Source organism: Myotis myotis, unplaced genomic scaffold, assembly GCF_014108235.1.
Source record: "Myotis myotis isolate mMyoMyo1 unplaced genomic scaffold, mMyoMyo1.p scaffold_m19_p_4, whole genome shotgun sequence".
Taxonomy (NCBI): domain Eukaryota; kingdom Metazoa; phylum Chordata; class Mammalia; order Chiroptera; family Vespertilionidae; genus Myotis; species Myotis myotis.
The window spans coordinates 125,223,684-125,240,809 of NW_023416346.1; the positions used below are offsets into that span (position 1 = coordinate 125,223,684).

At 41.4% G+C, this 17,126-nt stretch overlaps 1 protein-coding gene and 1 pseudogene across 18 annotated transcripts in view; one reads left to right on the forward strand and one right to left on the reverse strand.

Moving 5' to 3' along the window:
• The window catches only part of CA5B (carbonic anhydrase 5B), a 78,978-nt gene that overhangs the window by 27,709 nt on the left and 34,143 nt on the right, over positions 1 to 17,126 (reverse strand). For 2 of the 18 annotated variants that reach the window (XM_036304000.1, XM_036304003.1), the window contains one exon: positions 16,863 to 17,028. The exons of 10 other annotated variants lie outside the window; for them this stretch is intronic. In XM_036304000.1, the coding sequence (XP_036159893.1) occupies positions 16,863 to 16,889 (27 nt within the window). In that variant the 5' untranslated portion in view covers positions 16,890 to 17,028. Of the gene's footprint in view, positions 1 to 2,245; positions 2,347 to 9,427; positions 9,617 to 16,826; positions 17,034 to 17,126 lie in introns of those variants that run through there. 6 more of the 18 variants (XM_036303999.1, XM_036304002.1, XM_036304006.1 and 3 more) reach the window with 5 other exon arrangements.
• On the forward strand, positions 13,543 to 13,687 carry LOC118654894 (annotated as a pseudogene).

The following is a 17,126-nucleotide window of genomic DNA, read 5'->3' on the forward strand; positions in this document are numbered from 1 at the left end:
GCAGACAGTGACCAACGGCGGGGGGTGGGACCACCACCCGGCTCCCAGGGACTGAGGGAGCCAAGCTGGGGGGGAGGGGGGTCTTGCCCCCCCCCCCCCACCGCCCTGATCGATCACCCCGCAGGTGGGATGTTGGAGCAGGTGAGGGGGTGGTGCCAGGCCACGGTGGGGTGCCAGGCGGGGCTGTGGGGCTGCGAGGCTGGGGGTGCAAGCTGGGGCCCAATCCCCACAGGTCACCCCGAGGGACCCCACCCATGCACGCATTCATGCACTGGCCCTCTACTTTATATATAAGAAGTAACCAAAGATGAAGGCTCCCTCCAGGCAGCTTAAATTTAAAAAAAAAATTAGTCTGCATATGGATTGCTTAAAAACAACAATCCAAGATATGTCCTGCCAAAATAGTCAGGGGTGGTTTTGAAATCCAAGCTTAAATATAACTAGTGACTGCCAATTTTAAGTGTAGCAATATTTCCCTTGGTTAATGGGAATATGCAGATTAATCCTGAACTAATCTACAAGTAGATTCAATTTGAATATTCATTTATGACTGCACTGATGACCTCCCTACCTCTCACATATTCATAGTTGAGAGTCTCAGAAGACTATGCTTTCCAAGGCATTCACTACAGTGTTCTGAAATTATGGTAATGTTAACTTTGAATGCTTCTTCCCCACTCCCCACCCAATACTGCTTCATCCACTTTTCCTGAAACTTCTATCCCTGTATCAAGTAAGCAAACAAGTTCAAAAATGAAAAAAAAATGTTCCTTGATTATATATTCACTCCACTATAGAATTTAAAGTGTTTGCAGTGGTTCTCAACCTGCTGGCCCTTTAAATACAGTTCCTCATGTTGTGACCCAACCATAAAATTATTTTCGTTGCTACTTCATAACTGTCATGTTGCTACTGTTAGGAATCATAATGTAAATATCTGATATGCAGGATGGTCTTAGGCGACCCCTGTGAAAGGGTCGCTCGACCGCCAAAGGGGTCGCGACCCACAGGTTGAGAACCGCTGGTTAGAGTGATTACTTGAGATGCATTCAGACAACTGTTCAGACACCATTTGAGCAACAATGAGTATGGTTTGGCTGCACAGCTGAGTGCTCTAGCCCTGCTCTAGCACCTCTCAACCTCATGTCCAATTCACACTCCTATCTGCACACCAGCCACATGGACTTTGGTTTTTCCAACTTCTGATGCTCCCTCTAATCTCAGGGTTTATGTAGCTGTTCCTCCTTCAATAGACCACTCTCACTCCCCCTGTGGCTGGTTAACTCCTATCCACCCTTTGATGACCACATCCACTGTCACCTCCTAAAAGCCTCCCTTGACTGTGGCCTCTCTTGGTGAGCACAGGGCCCTTTTGTTCTTGGTCAGAGTTGAATTAAATATCTCACCAGGAATGTAATTTATGACTCTATCTCCACAGTATCTAAGCCCCATGGTGGTAGGGACTATCTCTATCTTGGTCACAGGTGCATCTCTTAGGGATACAGTGTCTGGCACATGATGGCTACCTGATGATCTGAAGAGGGAAAGACCTAGATCAGGGGTGGGCAAACTTTTTGAGTCGAGGGCCACAATGGGTTCTTAAACTGGACCGGAGGGCCGGAACAAAAGCATGAATGGAGTGTTTGTGTGAACTAATATAAATTAAAAGTAAACATCATTATATAAAAGGGTACGGTCTTTTTTTTTTTTTTTTTTTTTTTTTAGTTTTATTCATTTCAAATGGGCCGGATCCGGCCCACGGGGCCGTAGTTTGCCCACGGCTGACCTAGATCCTAATTTCAAGAACTGAGAACAGTGAAGTGACTGCTAGTATGTTCCCAATATGAAGGGATTTTTCCTTTTCCTACACGTCACCATCACCCACTTGTATTTTTATTATACACTTTGAAATGTATAAATGTACTTATATACATTTATGAAAACACTTTTAAATGTCTTTAAAGAGGAGGGTCTCATATCCCTTCCTATAAGATATGAAGGACCCCCAAAGTTCTGTCTGATCTGCAAGAGGAACCTATTGAACCCAATCTGGTGTCACAGAGATGGGAATTCTGCCAGTAATCATTTTCATGGAAACATTTATTATCATTTCCTTTGCCCCAGGCATCATGTTGGGGGCTGGGATGCAAAGAGGAACAAGACATGAACTCTAGCTTCCAGGTGTGCAATGTCCCCTTCTCGGAGCTTCTTGAAATGTACATCCCATGGGAAGGGAAATACACACCAATCCAGTTCTCAGCAGGTGTTAGTGCTCCTCAGATTCTGCCCTCAGCCGATTGGAGGCCTCTAAACAATTTGGCAATGTCAGAGGAGGGCAGCTGCCAAAAGGCACAAAAAAGAGAAACTGAGAAGCCACTAAAGACACACATCACTTAGAGGCTTGAACTTTAACATTCACACTGTCTTTCCAAGAAGAGTGTAAGATGAAAACAAAAGCACATTAGGATACCCAGGAATGCAGAGAAAGGAGGCACCTGTCCTGATTTCACCATCTCTTCTCTTCATGTACCTCATTGCTGTTAACTGGCTGTGAACTAGCTCTTCTACCCTTGACCCCACCAGATCTGAGCCAGAGGAGAGAAGGCTAAACCCAATGGGAACCGTGAGGTGTGTCCAGTGAAGGCATAGGGCAGTTACTTCCTATTACTACCCTGAAAGGAACAACTGCGAGCTCAAGGCAGAATTCTTTTTAATTAGCTATTAGTGCATGTGCCTGGACAAATATTGTATGTGCTGTGTGCTGTTGTCCGCAACACTTTGCCAATGATCACACTGATCTCAGGGAGCAGAAATGTATGACTCCACATGAAAGGGGACTGGCAGGAAGTTCTTCAAACACACAGAGGTCTGACTTCCTACCTGGGTCTTTAGGGCAGTGACACCTCAAGTATGTCTTCACTGACAAAAGGAGTTGGAAATTCTCAAACCAAATTAGAATCACTTTTGTTTATAGCAGTTTTATGTGTGTTTGTATATATACATTTTGGAGGCAGCAGATATGTCAAAATGTACCTTATTTCTGTTTTCTTTCTATCCCTGATTTGAAGCAATAATGAGTGACTATCTCATCCAAAGCATTGTGCTGGGTAAAGATGAAAAAGTTATGTTTTTTCACCATTCCCACAAACTTGCAATCTACAAGGAAAAGCTATTTAAACAAACAACTTTTGTGGGGTTTTTTTGGTTACCTTTTTATTGTAGTAAAATATACATAATATTTATCATTTTCATGTTTTTAGTGGCATTAAATACATTTACAATGTTGTGTACCCATCACCAGTATCTATACCCAAAATTTTTCATCACCCCCTGTATAAATTCTACCCATTAAAAGATAACTCCTCATTTCTCATGATGCCCCAAACCCCAGTAACCTCTTTTCTACTTTCTGTCTCTATGTATTTGCCTATTCTACATACTTCATATAAGTGGAATTATACAATATTTTTCCTCTGAGTATGGTTTATTTCAATTAACACAATTAAACAAATACTTCTTAATCAAGTCAGATGTGAAGACAGCCCTGACTTAATTCAATGAGAGTAGAGGACAGAGGCTCTAAGTTTCAGGAGGGGGTGACATCTGAAACATGTGTCATAGGAGAGAGACGATTTTAATAGGAGGCACAAAGACAGAGAGATGGACAGGGGTAATGTCAGCAATGAGGAGGATATTGTGGGGGAGGCAGGGGTGCTTAGGAACCAAGGCCAAAGAGAACAATTGAAGTTGAAACAGGTAGAACCTTGGGCTTATTTCATAATCAATCCCAGTGTTGTGGGGAGGTGGGAAAACATGTGGAAAAGGACTTCTTTCTTGCTTATAATCTAGATTTTTTTAAAAAGACAGTAAATTCTAGGAACACAATGCCAAGGACAAAGTATACTCAACAGAAGGGACTTGCTGGTCTGCCCTTCAAAGAGAATGTTGTGATAAGACAAGGTCAGCAGGGAGTTGTAAAGATGAGTGGGCGTGCTCTTGGCCCTGCACAAGGGGCAATGTGAGGGTCTGAGACCTGTTACCGAGGCGCCCAGAGAAGTCTGGATAACTGATCCTTGGTCTAGTTCCAGAGCCATCAGGAAAGCCCTAGGACAAGTCTGAGTTGGCGCAACAGGCTGGAGCAGTCCTGCCTTTAGGGACTGCTCTGCATTCTGTAATCATGCCATCTGTGCACAATGCCAAGGCTGGCACCTGATGACACTTCACCCAGAGGAAGTGTCTCTTGCCCACTTCCAGACTGGCTCTCGAGGACTAGGAGGACACAAGAGCTCCAGAGGCCTGATGTCAACCTCACCTTCTAGTTCAGTGGTTCTCAACCTTCTGGCCCTTTAAATACAGTTCCTCATGTTGTGACCCAACCATAAAATTATTTTCGTTGCTACTTCATAACTGTAATGTTGCTACTGTTATGAATTGTAATGTAAATATCTGATATGCAGGATGGTCTTAGGCAACCCCTGTGAAAAGGTGGTTCGACCACCAAAGGGGTCGTGACCCACAGGTTGAGAACCGCTGTTCTAGTTCCTCTTCCACAAAGCCCACCCAATAGTGGGCTGCATGTAATAGTCTGGAAGTCTGAACTTCTGTTTGTCTCCTAGGAATACAGTCCATCTCACTGCAGGGGACACTGACTCTGAAAATGACCTTGTGTTTTTTTATAAAATCAAAATACTGTTTTTGGTAATGAAGCCAAATGTATCTGAACTTCCCATAATCTCAAGTCTGCTATGAATATTTGTTAAGGTATTGGTCAAGCAGATGCCCAGAAGATGCAGTGGAAAGTAGGGAAGGATTGGATTTGAGACTAATTCAGAGAATATAAATTTCCAATAGACTGGAAGACTTTCAAATATTATTCCATGTGTACAGGAGGAAGCACTGATGGTTTCTAATGACTGTCAGCACAGCGTAGGATGGATGGAAGTGGGCAAAGAGTGGATCCAGGAAAGTCAGTGATGAGATGATTCCTTCAACCATCCTTCCTTCAATTCCATCACTCTTTTTTCCCCCCATCACTCTTTTATTCATTCTTTCATCAAGATGTCAATCAAACATATTAAATGCCAGACACTGTTCTAGGATCAACAGGGTAATAAAACAAAGTCTCTACCTTTGTGGAACTTACATTCTAGTAGGGGGAGACAGACAATAAACAGCAATGATATAATGGATTCAGTGAAAAGTACAGCAGGGTTAGGTGAATTTGGAGTGCCAGTGAGAAGGGGGTGTCAGATTCTTAAATAAATTGCTCAGGGGAGGCCTTATTGAGAAAGTGAAGTTGAGCAAAGGATTGAAGGAGGTGAAGGAATTTATTATATGGGTATCAGGGTGAAGGGTATTCTAGGCAAAGGAAATGGCTTGTGCAAAGACCCTGAGGTGGGAGTGTGTCTGGCACATACAAGGGATGGTAAAGAGGCCAATATGACAGGAGTGAACTAGCATAGGATAGGAGATGAGGTTGAGAGGTAATGGATGCCAGATCAAGTAGATGTCTAGGCCACTGTAAAGGTTCTTTCTCCAACTCAGGTTTCTCAACCTTGGCGTTGTTGACATTTTTGACCAGATAACTCTTTTTTTTGGGGGGGGGGCATGTCCTGTGCATAGTAGGACATTTAGTAGTCTGTCTGGTCTCTACCTATTAGATGCCAGTGGCACCCTCCCTCCAACTGTGACAATCAAAACTGTCTCCAGACATTGCAGATGTTCCTTGGAGAAGGGGCATCAGCTCTATTGGGAACTACTGCTCTAAGAGAAATGGGGTTACGATTAAGTTTCTGGAGCAGAGAAGGGACATAATCGGATTTATATTTCTAAAAGATCATTCAAGGTACTCTATTGGAAATCAAGTGGGATGTGAGGCAGGAAAGAATCAGGGAAATCATTCAGATAATCCAGGGGTTGGATCTAAGGGTGTTGCAGTGGAGGTGGTGAGAGGTGGTTGGGTCTTAGCTACAACTTGGAAATACAGCCTGTAAAATGTGCAAGAGAGGAGTCAAGGATGACTGGATGATTCTTGGCCTAAGCAACTAGAAGAATGGAGTTGCCATGAGCTGAGATGAGGACAATATTGTGTCGAACAGGTTTTGGGTGGGAATTCAGTAGCTCAGAGTTGGGAATGTGAAGTTTAAAATGAAATTCCAGTGATGCAAGTGGAGAATATAAAATACTGAACTTGACAGTGGCAGTAGAGATGAACAAGGCACTCTGCATTAAGAGATCACCATTTTGGTTAAAAATAAAACAATAGGATTTGCATTCAACTGGAGTAGAGAAAAGGGAAGAAGCTGAAGAAGGCTTCATGGTGTTACAGCTAGATGATGCTGGTGGTAGAATGAGGATCCCTGACAGAGAAACATTAGTTGGCACAAGGTGTAGGTGAGAAGGGAATGATGACCCTCTTCATCTAATTATACATTGGATTTGAGGTCCAAGGTACAGATGAGAGGAAAGGTCTAGGAGAGTTGGCAAAGCAGCTCTGGTCCTTAGGAGAGGCTACAAGGCTAAAGAGAAGGTACACCCACCCTCTCCAACAAGGAGCAACAGGTGTACAGAGGGAGACTGAAAAAATGGAGTGATTAAGGAGTCCGAGGGATGGAGAGGAACAGTTAAAGGCAATCAAGGAAGCAACAGAGCATGGAAAGTCAGAGGCAAAGAGGGTTCCATGAAAACCCAAATAAACAGAAACTCAGTTTAGCTAATGCTGGGCTACAATACCTGTAACAATAGTTGAGATTATTCATACTCAAGCCTAACACCAATCCCGTCTGTTACATTAAAAGTTATAGAGGTGGTTATTTAAACTTACCCAGGATCTCATAAAACCCAAGCTTGTGAAACCACAAAATAATGTTTAATTATCAAACATAATACATAAGAATGAACTACTACCATACATTACTGGCTCTCACAGAAAATTTATCCTTACTTAAGTTTGTCCTTAAAGATGGGACAGTTAACATAAAAATAAAAGGTCAAAGTGAGAGGCAACAAGTGTTTAAGATTCAATAGAAGAGCTATTCAGGAAGCACTGATTCAGGCAGAAACCCAAATAATGTTTTGATTAGGAGGTGAAGGCACAAGGGGTTTTTATGAGAAAGGAAAGGGGAATAAATGCAGGAATAGAAGGAATTTCTCTGAGTGTTAATAAGCAAAGGAAGAAATTTCTATAAATGCAGATAGGCTAACACAGTGGTCGGCAAACTGCGGCTCGCAAGCCACATGCGGCTCTTTGACCCCTTGAGTGTGGCTCTTCCACAAAATACCACATGTGGGCGCGCACGTACAGTACAATTGAAACTTCGTGGCCCATGCACAGAAGTAGGTATTTTGTGGAAGAGCCACACTCAAGGGGTCAAAGAGCCACATGTGGCTCGCGAGCCGCAGTTTGCCAACCACCGGAACATATGATATTAATTTTAAAGAATGTCTTTCGTTTTCAGTCATGTAGTCATATCTACTTTCCTATTAGCTTTGCAAACAGTTGTTTGGGATACAATGCCATAGGTTTATTTGCTCAGTTTTAACAATCCAAAGGTTTGAGAAGTAAGATATGCAAGGCTCCTTTGGGATGACAGTTCCGACTCCATTTTGAAGTGACTCCATCCCCATTAATTTTTACAAGCCCAAGAGGGCTAAGTATTCTGTACTATAGTACTATGCAATCACTAATTATTTATGCATGTCTTGAATTTTACTAACAGGTCCCTTACCTGCTGTTTTGCAGACTTAGAAATGTGTGAAAAAGTAAAGATACTGAAAGAATCATTCATAAATCATGTATTTATTAAATGACAAGTAGATTGAACTCTGCCTGATTAAGATATTTACATGTATGCAAAACAGACAGCAATAAAGTCTTACTAAAGGTAATGATAACTTTGAAAAAATTCCTTTATTCTTATCATATTGACCCTTAATTTTCTCACCTCTTGATTTAGAAAGGAAGCCAGCTTGCAATTCTCTGAATTTAAATGAGAGGTTATGTTTCCATGTCTTGACTGAGAAAGCTCAGCTTCCTCCTCTCACCCACTTCTTTTCTGAGAGTATGCTTCTAATCTGGGGTTGCCAAAAGTTTCAAAATACATTTCCAGTGACTGCTTAATGTGCTGCAACAAACTATGCAAGTGTGGCCTGTCCTCTTACCATCACATTTCCAAAATATTCATTTTCACTCATTCACTCACAATTCAGTCAGTCTTTACTGCCTTCCAACTGTGAGCCCTCACAGCCTCTCCCCTGGCTCCAGAGAGGTGTGTACAGGCACAGAGAATCGTGTCCTTGCTGCTCTTGGTCTTTTGGTGAATTTCAGTCCTGGTACTGATGCAAAAATTACCTGAGTAAAGGACAGCCCTACATAGCTGAAAGGTTTCCCATTTCCAACGTATCCAAGAACAGTGCCGGCTCTGAGGGATGTACAAGGATGGATCAGGGGTAGGGTCCCAGGCAGCTCCCCTCACCAGAGAAATCTGGCTACTCCTTTCTACCTTCCAGCAAGACTTTTAATAGGAGAATAAAGATGACTAGATTATCAGTAAAGAAAGTAGGGGAAGCAGAAAACAATGTGGTTTTCAGTAGCTGTGAGAGAATAAGTTCTATCCAAATTAAGGTGTACACATTAACTTCTTGTACCTCTCCAACTTTCCCAGTTAAAATACATGGGAAGGGAGGGCACTTACATGAATATTAATGAGTTGCCACCAGCCTCAAGGCAGTAGCATTTAACACGGAATTCCACAAAGACTCACAGCCATCAACATTTACTTCCGAGGTTCTCCTCCAATTTTGGGGCAAGGCACGAAAACAAAAAGGCCAGAAGGACTTGGGGAAAGCAGAAGACTGAGATTTGTTCCTGAGACACAGCTGTGATGCTGATCCCTCGCGTTGGGGTGGGGGTGGCCATGACTCCATCCACAGACCCCGGCAAAGTCAGGGGAGGGAAGAAATACAATGCTGACGCAAGTTAGTCCCAGCTTGCCGCGCCTCGGCTCGTGGAACCACAATCTCAGATTTGCAGTCCTTACCTGTATCCAGCTATTTCACAGCAGTTTGGACTTTCTCGAGCTAGTTACATCCAACCAGCCCAGGCAACACTCCCTCCTAAGGAACTCCCCAGAAATCCCCTGGGGCAGCTGTTTTCCCGTCAAGTGCAAGTAACCCTAAAGGAAGTTCTGCCTTTTGGTTGGTGACTCCCATAGAGGAGGGCTGCGGAGGGGGGGGGAGGGGGGGAGGGTAATACCCTCCCAGCCTAACTAGTCCACTGCGCCCCTCGGTGACCCCAGCAATACGCGCAAACAGCTCTCCTGGTTCCAAGACCAGGTAGGGCAGTGCTGGGGTGAGGAAGGTCCAGCCCTCCCCGGGCCGGCCAGCCCCCGCTGTAGCCACCCCCCTCCACTCGGCCACTGGCCCTTACCTGAGCGTTTTCCCAGGAGCAGGAACCTTACTTAGTCCTGGGGCCGCAGCTGGCAAACTTAGCCATCATAGCCACACCCCCTCGCCGTGTTCCAGGGCCATAGCCACGCCCCTCGCCTCTAAGCCACGCCCCATATGACTGATCACTCCACCTCCAGATCCTTACTTGCTGCCCTGGCCACGCCACTCCAGAAGGTGCCCCTCTCAGCCTTCAGGCCAGGCCACCCGCCTCCTGCCACAGTCACGCCCCCCCTCTCCCGGTCACGACCCTGAGCTCCGCCTGGGCCCGCCCCTCCACCGTGGTCACGCCCCTGCGCTCCCCTCCGGCTCCGCCCAGCTCCTGGCCACCCCCAGCTCCTGGCCCCCCCTCCTCCCGGGCGGAACTTTGTCGCGGGAATTGGATGTCGCCTGGGCGGCCCCCCAACTTGTCTCTAGAGAAACCCTCCGGCCAGAGAACTGAGCACTGGCGTGATTTTGTTGGGTGAAGTCAGACTTAAGAGCCTAAGAAATGATTTTCCTCCGGTTTATCCCATTTCCAAACATCAATACAATATAGTGAGAGCAGGTGGCTCAGGAGGGACACGCAAACACTGAACAGATCCTGCAGCCAGGTTCCTTCCAGCTAGTTTTCATGTCCATTTCACCCGAGTTTCTTTGAGCCAGTGTTCACGTGCTCTGAACTTGAATTGTGAACTGGTATTGCAGTGGTTCTCAACCTTCCTAATGCCGCGACCCTTTAATACAGTTCCTCATGTTGTGGTGACCCCGAACCATAAAATTATTTTTGTTGCTACTTCATAACTGTAATTTTGCTACTGTTATGAATCGTAATGTAAATATCTGATATGCAGGATGTATTTTCAGGGGTCGCGACCCACAGGTTGAGAACCGCTTAGGCAGATGCGTGGAGTAAACGGAACTCCTGTATTTCTTGATGTCTCCTCTAGATGAACTTTCCTAGCATCCAGTGAGCTCCTGCTGTCTAGGGCCTGTCGAGACAATTCACAGACTGAAACTCTGCTTGCCTTTCTCTCTACATTTACAACTCTGTGTCCACAAGAATAATGTGACCAGGTTATAACCAGCTTTCCTAGCCCTGTACAGAAATCTGATTCATCCATTTAAATCATATTATTGAATACATGCTCCCCTGACAAATAAGATCAGCCTCAAGGGGCTTACGGTCTGAAGTTGTCCCAACTTGGGTTTAGGGGTGAAAATTATGACAAGAACATTAGAGAAGATGTGGCAAGGGGCTGACAAGTGAAAACGGATTTGGTATTCACAGGTCTTGAATTCATTAGTTGGAACGCTTTTGGGTAGCAAACAAAAAACCATTTTATAGGACTGAATACATTTCTTTAATAAATTCTCAAGAAATCTTCATTGAATATTTGTCTTTTTCACATGTGGAGAAAGATAACATATCCCCCTTTCAGTAATATTTGCTACTTTTATTTCTTCATATATCAACAATAAAACTTTTATAATAGCATATTAAGTTACTTTTTTCCTTCCCAACCTCCATTGCATTTCTGGCTCGTAGATAGTGGGAACATTCACAAATGTTGCACTAGAAGGAACACAGAGAAAGAATGTTTCAACAGAACATTCTGACCCTGAGAACCCTGCCTCATTTATAAAATGTTTCAACTGTCAGTCATATTTGCCTGAAAAATTAACTCACAGAAATTGATCCAAATACAGTCTATATAAATTACTGAGTTGATTGGTATACAATTAGTTCTACCTCATCTTCTTCCACCAATGATTTGAGGGAGCTTACTAAAATATAGTCATCACTAGATAAAAGAAATAGTTGAAGGAGCCAAGGAAAAGTGGGACTTAATGGAAGGAGACTAATGCAGGCAATGATAAATTAGCAGGCCATCAGATCCAAAACAGTTGTTTAAGGTTGGCCAGAGATTTAAATTTTTTTTTCCAATAACAGTTGACATACAATAGTATATTAGTTCCAGGCATACAACATAGTGATTAGACATTTATATAACTTATGAAGTGATCTAGTACTCATACTATCCTTGCTCTCTCCATTTACAACTCTGGGTCAGAAGAAAAAACAATTAAAGAGGTTATAACCAGCTTTCTTTCCTGTCCAGAAATATCTAACTGGGCACTTCTGGGGGAAGGGCTCTCTCCATTAGCCATTCAGTCACTTTATCAAGTCAAACCATGTTTATCAAGTACTTTATTCCAGTGACAAATAAGGCAAACCTCAAGGAGCTTACAGCTTGAAGTTGCCCCAACTTGGGTTTTGATACAGTAAGAAATGACTAGAAAGGAAGGTATTAAGGGTGTTGGTAGATGGAAAGGGCTTGTAATGGTAAAGTTAATTTGTATATTAGGACCCACAAAATAGAGGCCACCCTAGTGGCCCAGCCCATGTCACAAATCTAAGCCTAAGTCATCCTGCACTTATGGGACCCACCTGTCAAGGAAATCCAAAACATACCAATCACAATTGTCCAAGTCAGCTTAGCTAGCTTACTTTACCCTAGAAAACAGGAGCTGTTAGCCTCATAAAGAAATCCCTGACCTCCTCGCTCATCCTGCCGTTTCCATGTTGCCTCTTCTAACATTATATAAAACTCGCTCTTGCCCAAACCCCCTCAGGAAGCGCGCTCCTCCGCCTGTGAGGCAATGCACCCCACCCCCCAACCCATGGACTATATTCCCTTCCTTGCATAAAGGCCATCAAACTCGTTACTAAATTGTTTAATCATTTGACAGTAACCACAGGTCTTGATCTGATTAGTATGAGTATCTTTGGCCAGAAAACACAGGAAGCAACTTTTAGAGTACTCACTATAGCCCCTTACACAATAAATTACCAATAAATCACCATTGAATATATATGCCCCTTTAACTCCTATGGAGTGCTACATTTTCCCCTTCGTAGTAACAAGATGGGCTACATATAATTTTTCATATGCCAGCAATAAAGGTTTTAAGATCACAAATTAGTTCCCTTCTCACCCTCCATTTCATTTCTGCCTTGAAGACAGTTGGGAATATTCACAAATGTGCTACAAGGAACACAGAGGAAAGAACAACTTTGCAACAGAACACTTTCATTATAGGCTCACTCTGACCCTGAAAACTCTGCTTCATTTATACAAAATATTTTAAATATCATTCATTTATTGCCTTAAAAAAATAACAGGAGATGAGACCAAATACGGACTCTGCAAGTTACTGTTTTAATTTTTGTGTAGTTAGCAATAGTTTACTCCTTTACAAGGATTTGATGCAACTGATGAAAATATAGGCAACATTGGACGAAAGACATAGTTGAAGAAATCAAGGAAAGGGGAACAAGAGAGGGAGGTAGGGAGGGAGGGCGGGAGGGGGAGAGAGAGAGAGAGAGAGAGAGAGAGAGAGAGAGAGAGAGAGAGAGAGAGAGAAATATCACTATGAGAGAGACACATTCACTGGTTGCCACCTGCACACACTCCCTCTCCCCCTGGAGCGAACCCACAACCTAGATACCTACTCTTGACTGGGAATCGAACCAGTGACCCTTTGGTGGGTGGGCCAATGCTCTAACTGGCCAGTGCTCTAACTGCTGAGCAACACTGGCCAGGGCCAGAGTAGCATCTAGATTACTGCTACCCAGGATGATAAGTAGATTTCAATTTGCACTTCAACTCTTGATTCATTCACAGAAACTGTCCGAATAACTTGTGCTGGGAAGTTTGGTGGCTGTGTCCACATTTGTGATTAACACTGCATAATGGGGGATTGGCTGAGAGCAACAACCTATCCGGCACCTCTGATTTGTAGGAATAGAGGTCTTGCATGCAGGTCTTTATAGCTTCCCAAAGTGACATTTCTCATTATAGGGTGCTGAGAATTATTCTGTGTGGTAGAGAGTACGAGGTCATTGCCATTGGCCAAAACTTCAGGGTAGACACTTTGAGATATTGATTCATTCATGTGCTTTGAGGAGGAAGGTAGTTTGAGGTTCTATTATGAAAATTGGCCCCCATCACCTTTTTATAAAGACTGGCAGAGGAAGTACATATGGGCAGGGCTAAACACTTTTGGGTAAACTCCAACAGACAGCCTATTAGGTGATTAAAGACCAGAAAAGTCACCCCCTGGCAGTGGGCAAGGAGACACCTGATTGGTGATGTTGCTCTTATATCAATCAGAGGCCAAGCAGATATACAGTCCTTAGTTCATCCTAACTTGATGCCTGTGTTGGTGGCCAGAGATGTTTCATGTCTGAGGCACATATAAAAGACCAAAAAGCCCAACTATATTTTTCTAGCTGCAAAGATTTTAGCTTAGAAAAATAAGCATTGTGTACCAAGACCATGAAAAATTTCAATGTAACATTCAAGAAGCAGTGTAAATATTTAAACATCTACAAGGAAATATCAGAAAACTCAGTGTGAGTCTTGCTTTTACTACATGGAAGTCATAATTTATTGGTCTTCATTCACAGGATGAGACACATAGACAGGCACACAAGCATCCAATTTAAGTAACTGCCCTTTAAGTCCCCTCTGTAAGAATATAACACTGGCAAAATTACACTCATTCAGTTTGTCTAATTTTTGTTTTCAAGCAATAGTGATTAACTTTCACTGAAGTAAAAAAAAACATTAGCCTGTAAAAAAATAAACCAAAGTTCATAATGGTTATGGCTGTCAATTAACTTACAAAATTTGATGAGCTGTTTGAATATCCTAGTTTCATAAGATTTTTGCATCTTAAAATAAAGCATAAAATATCAGGATGAAGACAAAAATATTTCAAATCCTTGTTTATAATAGATCCTGAAAGTGTTTTAAATGTTCTTTCTGTTTAGGAATGAGAATAAAATGTAATGTACCTCAAGATACTTCATTCCCAACAGTGTTAGGTGTCTTAGAAATCCAGTTATGATTATGATTAGCCAACTGAGTTATATTAAACAATCCAATATTGATGGGCTATGAGAAATGCAACCCTTATATTATTAAGAATGTTTTAATCCTAAAATCAATTATTATTACTTTCCAGCTAGATCTTTTGGAACCATATGATACATCCAAAGCTACATAAATTCCAATTTTCCATCAGAAATCTGTAACTTAACATTATTATTAAGAGCAACCTGTGAGTACTTATCAAGTGCAAGGACTAAGCATTAGGTACTAGTGAGTGGAATGCACATTGATATGGGCAGTATACATGCATTTTAGTTAAAGGAGTTTTTCAAACAGCCCCAATGTCCTAAACTAGAGGATGTTGTAGAAAGTGAAGGCCTGCAGGACCCAGTGGGGACAAAGGAGGGGAAAAGTGGCTTCCTCCCCAACAGCCTTTGTGGGAATCAACTCACTGGTCCCAAGAAGAAGGTGCTGCAACCATATAGTCTTTTCTTGTAAGGGTTTCTCAATCTTGTTACTTAATACTAATAGTTAAATGTTTACTCAAGAATGGGATATGTAAAGGGGATAAAATCTGAGTACAAACTTTATATTAAAATTTGAAGCAAGATTTTTTTTCTATACGGCTTAAACAGAAAAATAAAATGAAATTCTAATTAGGCAAATCAGATAAAGTAGATAAGGGAGGGTAAAATTAATCAGTTATGGTAATAATGATCTTGAGATTTAATTAGAAATAAGATCATAGGTTTGATTATTCTAGTCTATAATTAGCCATCTTAATAAGAAGATAAATGAACTTATTGTAATAGTAAATTCAGAATATAGAGCAAATAATATATTATAAGCATATAATATGTGATAAAAATTATATATTATATATATTAAACTGATCTCTCATTTAACCAGTATTCTATAAATTTATTAAATGGTAATCTTTAGAGAAACATTAGTTAGGCCTTTAACTGGTCCTTTCTTCCTCCTTATTAGTTGTGTTAATGGAAATAACCCCACATAAGAATAATAATAAAGGGAAACAAAGATTTATGAAATTTGTAAATTGATAAGTTACACTGGTGGTAGCAATATGGAGAGAAACCTTCATAAATATAGAGCTTTGAACAACCAACAGGTTGTAGTCACCATAGGGAAAACAGTTTTTTTTTGTTTGTTTGTTTGTTTTGGGAAAACAGTTTTAAAAGAGAAGACACTTGGGTCAAACTTCACTTCCACAAGTAGTATAAAAGTTAATTAAAAGCAAACTTGTTGCATTCTTTCAATATAATACTGGTGTGTCCAACCTGAGAACTCTTCAAGGTAAACTGTGCACACCTAAGTAGCTTGCACCCAACAGTTAAGACTGAACCTCATCATTGGTACCCGGTTCAAGGACGAACAGATAATGAGACAGGTAATGAGAAAACTCACTACACCTACAGCTAGGAGGTTTTTCTCAGAATGACATCTGGCTTATTTATTTATACATGTGAACAATAAAAGTAATAATGCCAATTTACCAAGTGTCAGCATCAACTGTCTCCAATATACTAGATTCTAGGTTGCTGTTTCTGATACTGGGAAACTAAGAAGGAATACGCGGTCTCATACCCAAAAGCATCTGCACAGTGAAAGTAGCTCCTCAGACTTGGTGCTATTGTTATCTGGGGCTGGAGAACACTTTTCTGTAGGGGCTGTCCTGTGCACTGTAGGATGTTTAGCAGCATCCCTGGGCCCCACCTACCGATTAGAAATCACGGAACTCCTAGCCCCCTGAAGTTCCACCAACTTAAAATGTCTCTAAATGTTCTTTGGAGACAAAATTGCCCTTGATGAGAACCACTAGGTTTAAAATAGAATCGGTTTGCACATGAGGCAAAAATATTTTATCACCATATCTATCTTAACCTAATGATAGATAGTTTAAATGTAGAAAGTGAAGGCCTGCACTTTCACTTAGTTTAAAGAGAGTAGAATCATTTTTTATCTCTCTAATTATTCTGAACATATTGGGGTAATTATTATAAACCTCTTTAAATTGTTTATTATATATCAATTTCATTACAATTAAAAGGTGAAGGATCACATTTGATTAAAACTCTACCACTTCTATTCTAGAAAATTAGTGAGTGGTGCTAAATAATTGTAATAGATACTAGTTTTAAAAGTGCAGGATTTTTAAAAATCTTATAAAAGATTTCCATATTCAAGATAAAATGTTTTGATTTATTTTAACGTGTCACAGCCAGATATATTTCCAAAAACATAAAAAATGTACAAAGTAACATCATATTTTAAATGGTTTCACAATTTACTGTAGTAGATTTCGGTGCTATAGGTTTAGAAAATTCCTGTTTGTGATAATTGGGGATCGAAATTCAAAAGCAACATCAGTTCTCACTACCTCTTGTTTTCTTACAGTAAATGAAGCATACACATGCCCACATGCATTTACAACTCTAAAACTTTAAAAGGCATCTGGAATGAGTAAAAAGAATGACTCACGTGTTTTCTGTTTGTGTGATCTCATATTTAATTTACCTTCCTGAGCAGTAGATCAATAGCCATGTGCCGAGAAACTGCTTTTGAAGAGTATCGTGGAGTATGAAAAACATGGAGAAATCAATTTCTTTTTCCTGTCTCAGGAGATTCGGTGCTTTTCGTAATGCTCATGGTAAACAGTAATCTCACTTTTTATCTGCATTCTCTAAACTTGGAACATTGGAAGTCAATAGTAACATATTCAAAATGATCGAAACTACTTTATCCGTCATCATTACCACTGTTACTAATAAGTTATTAGGT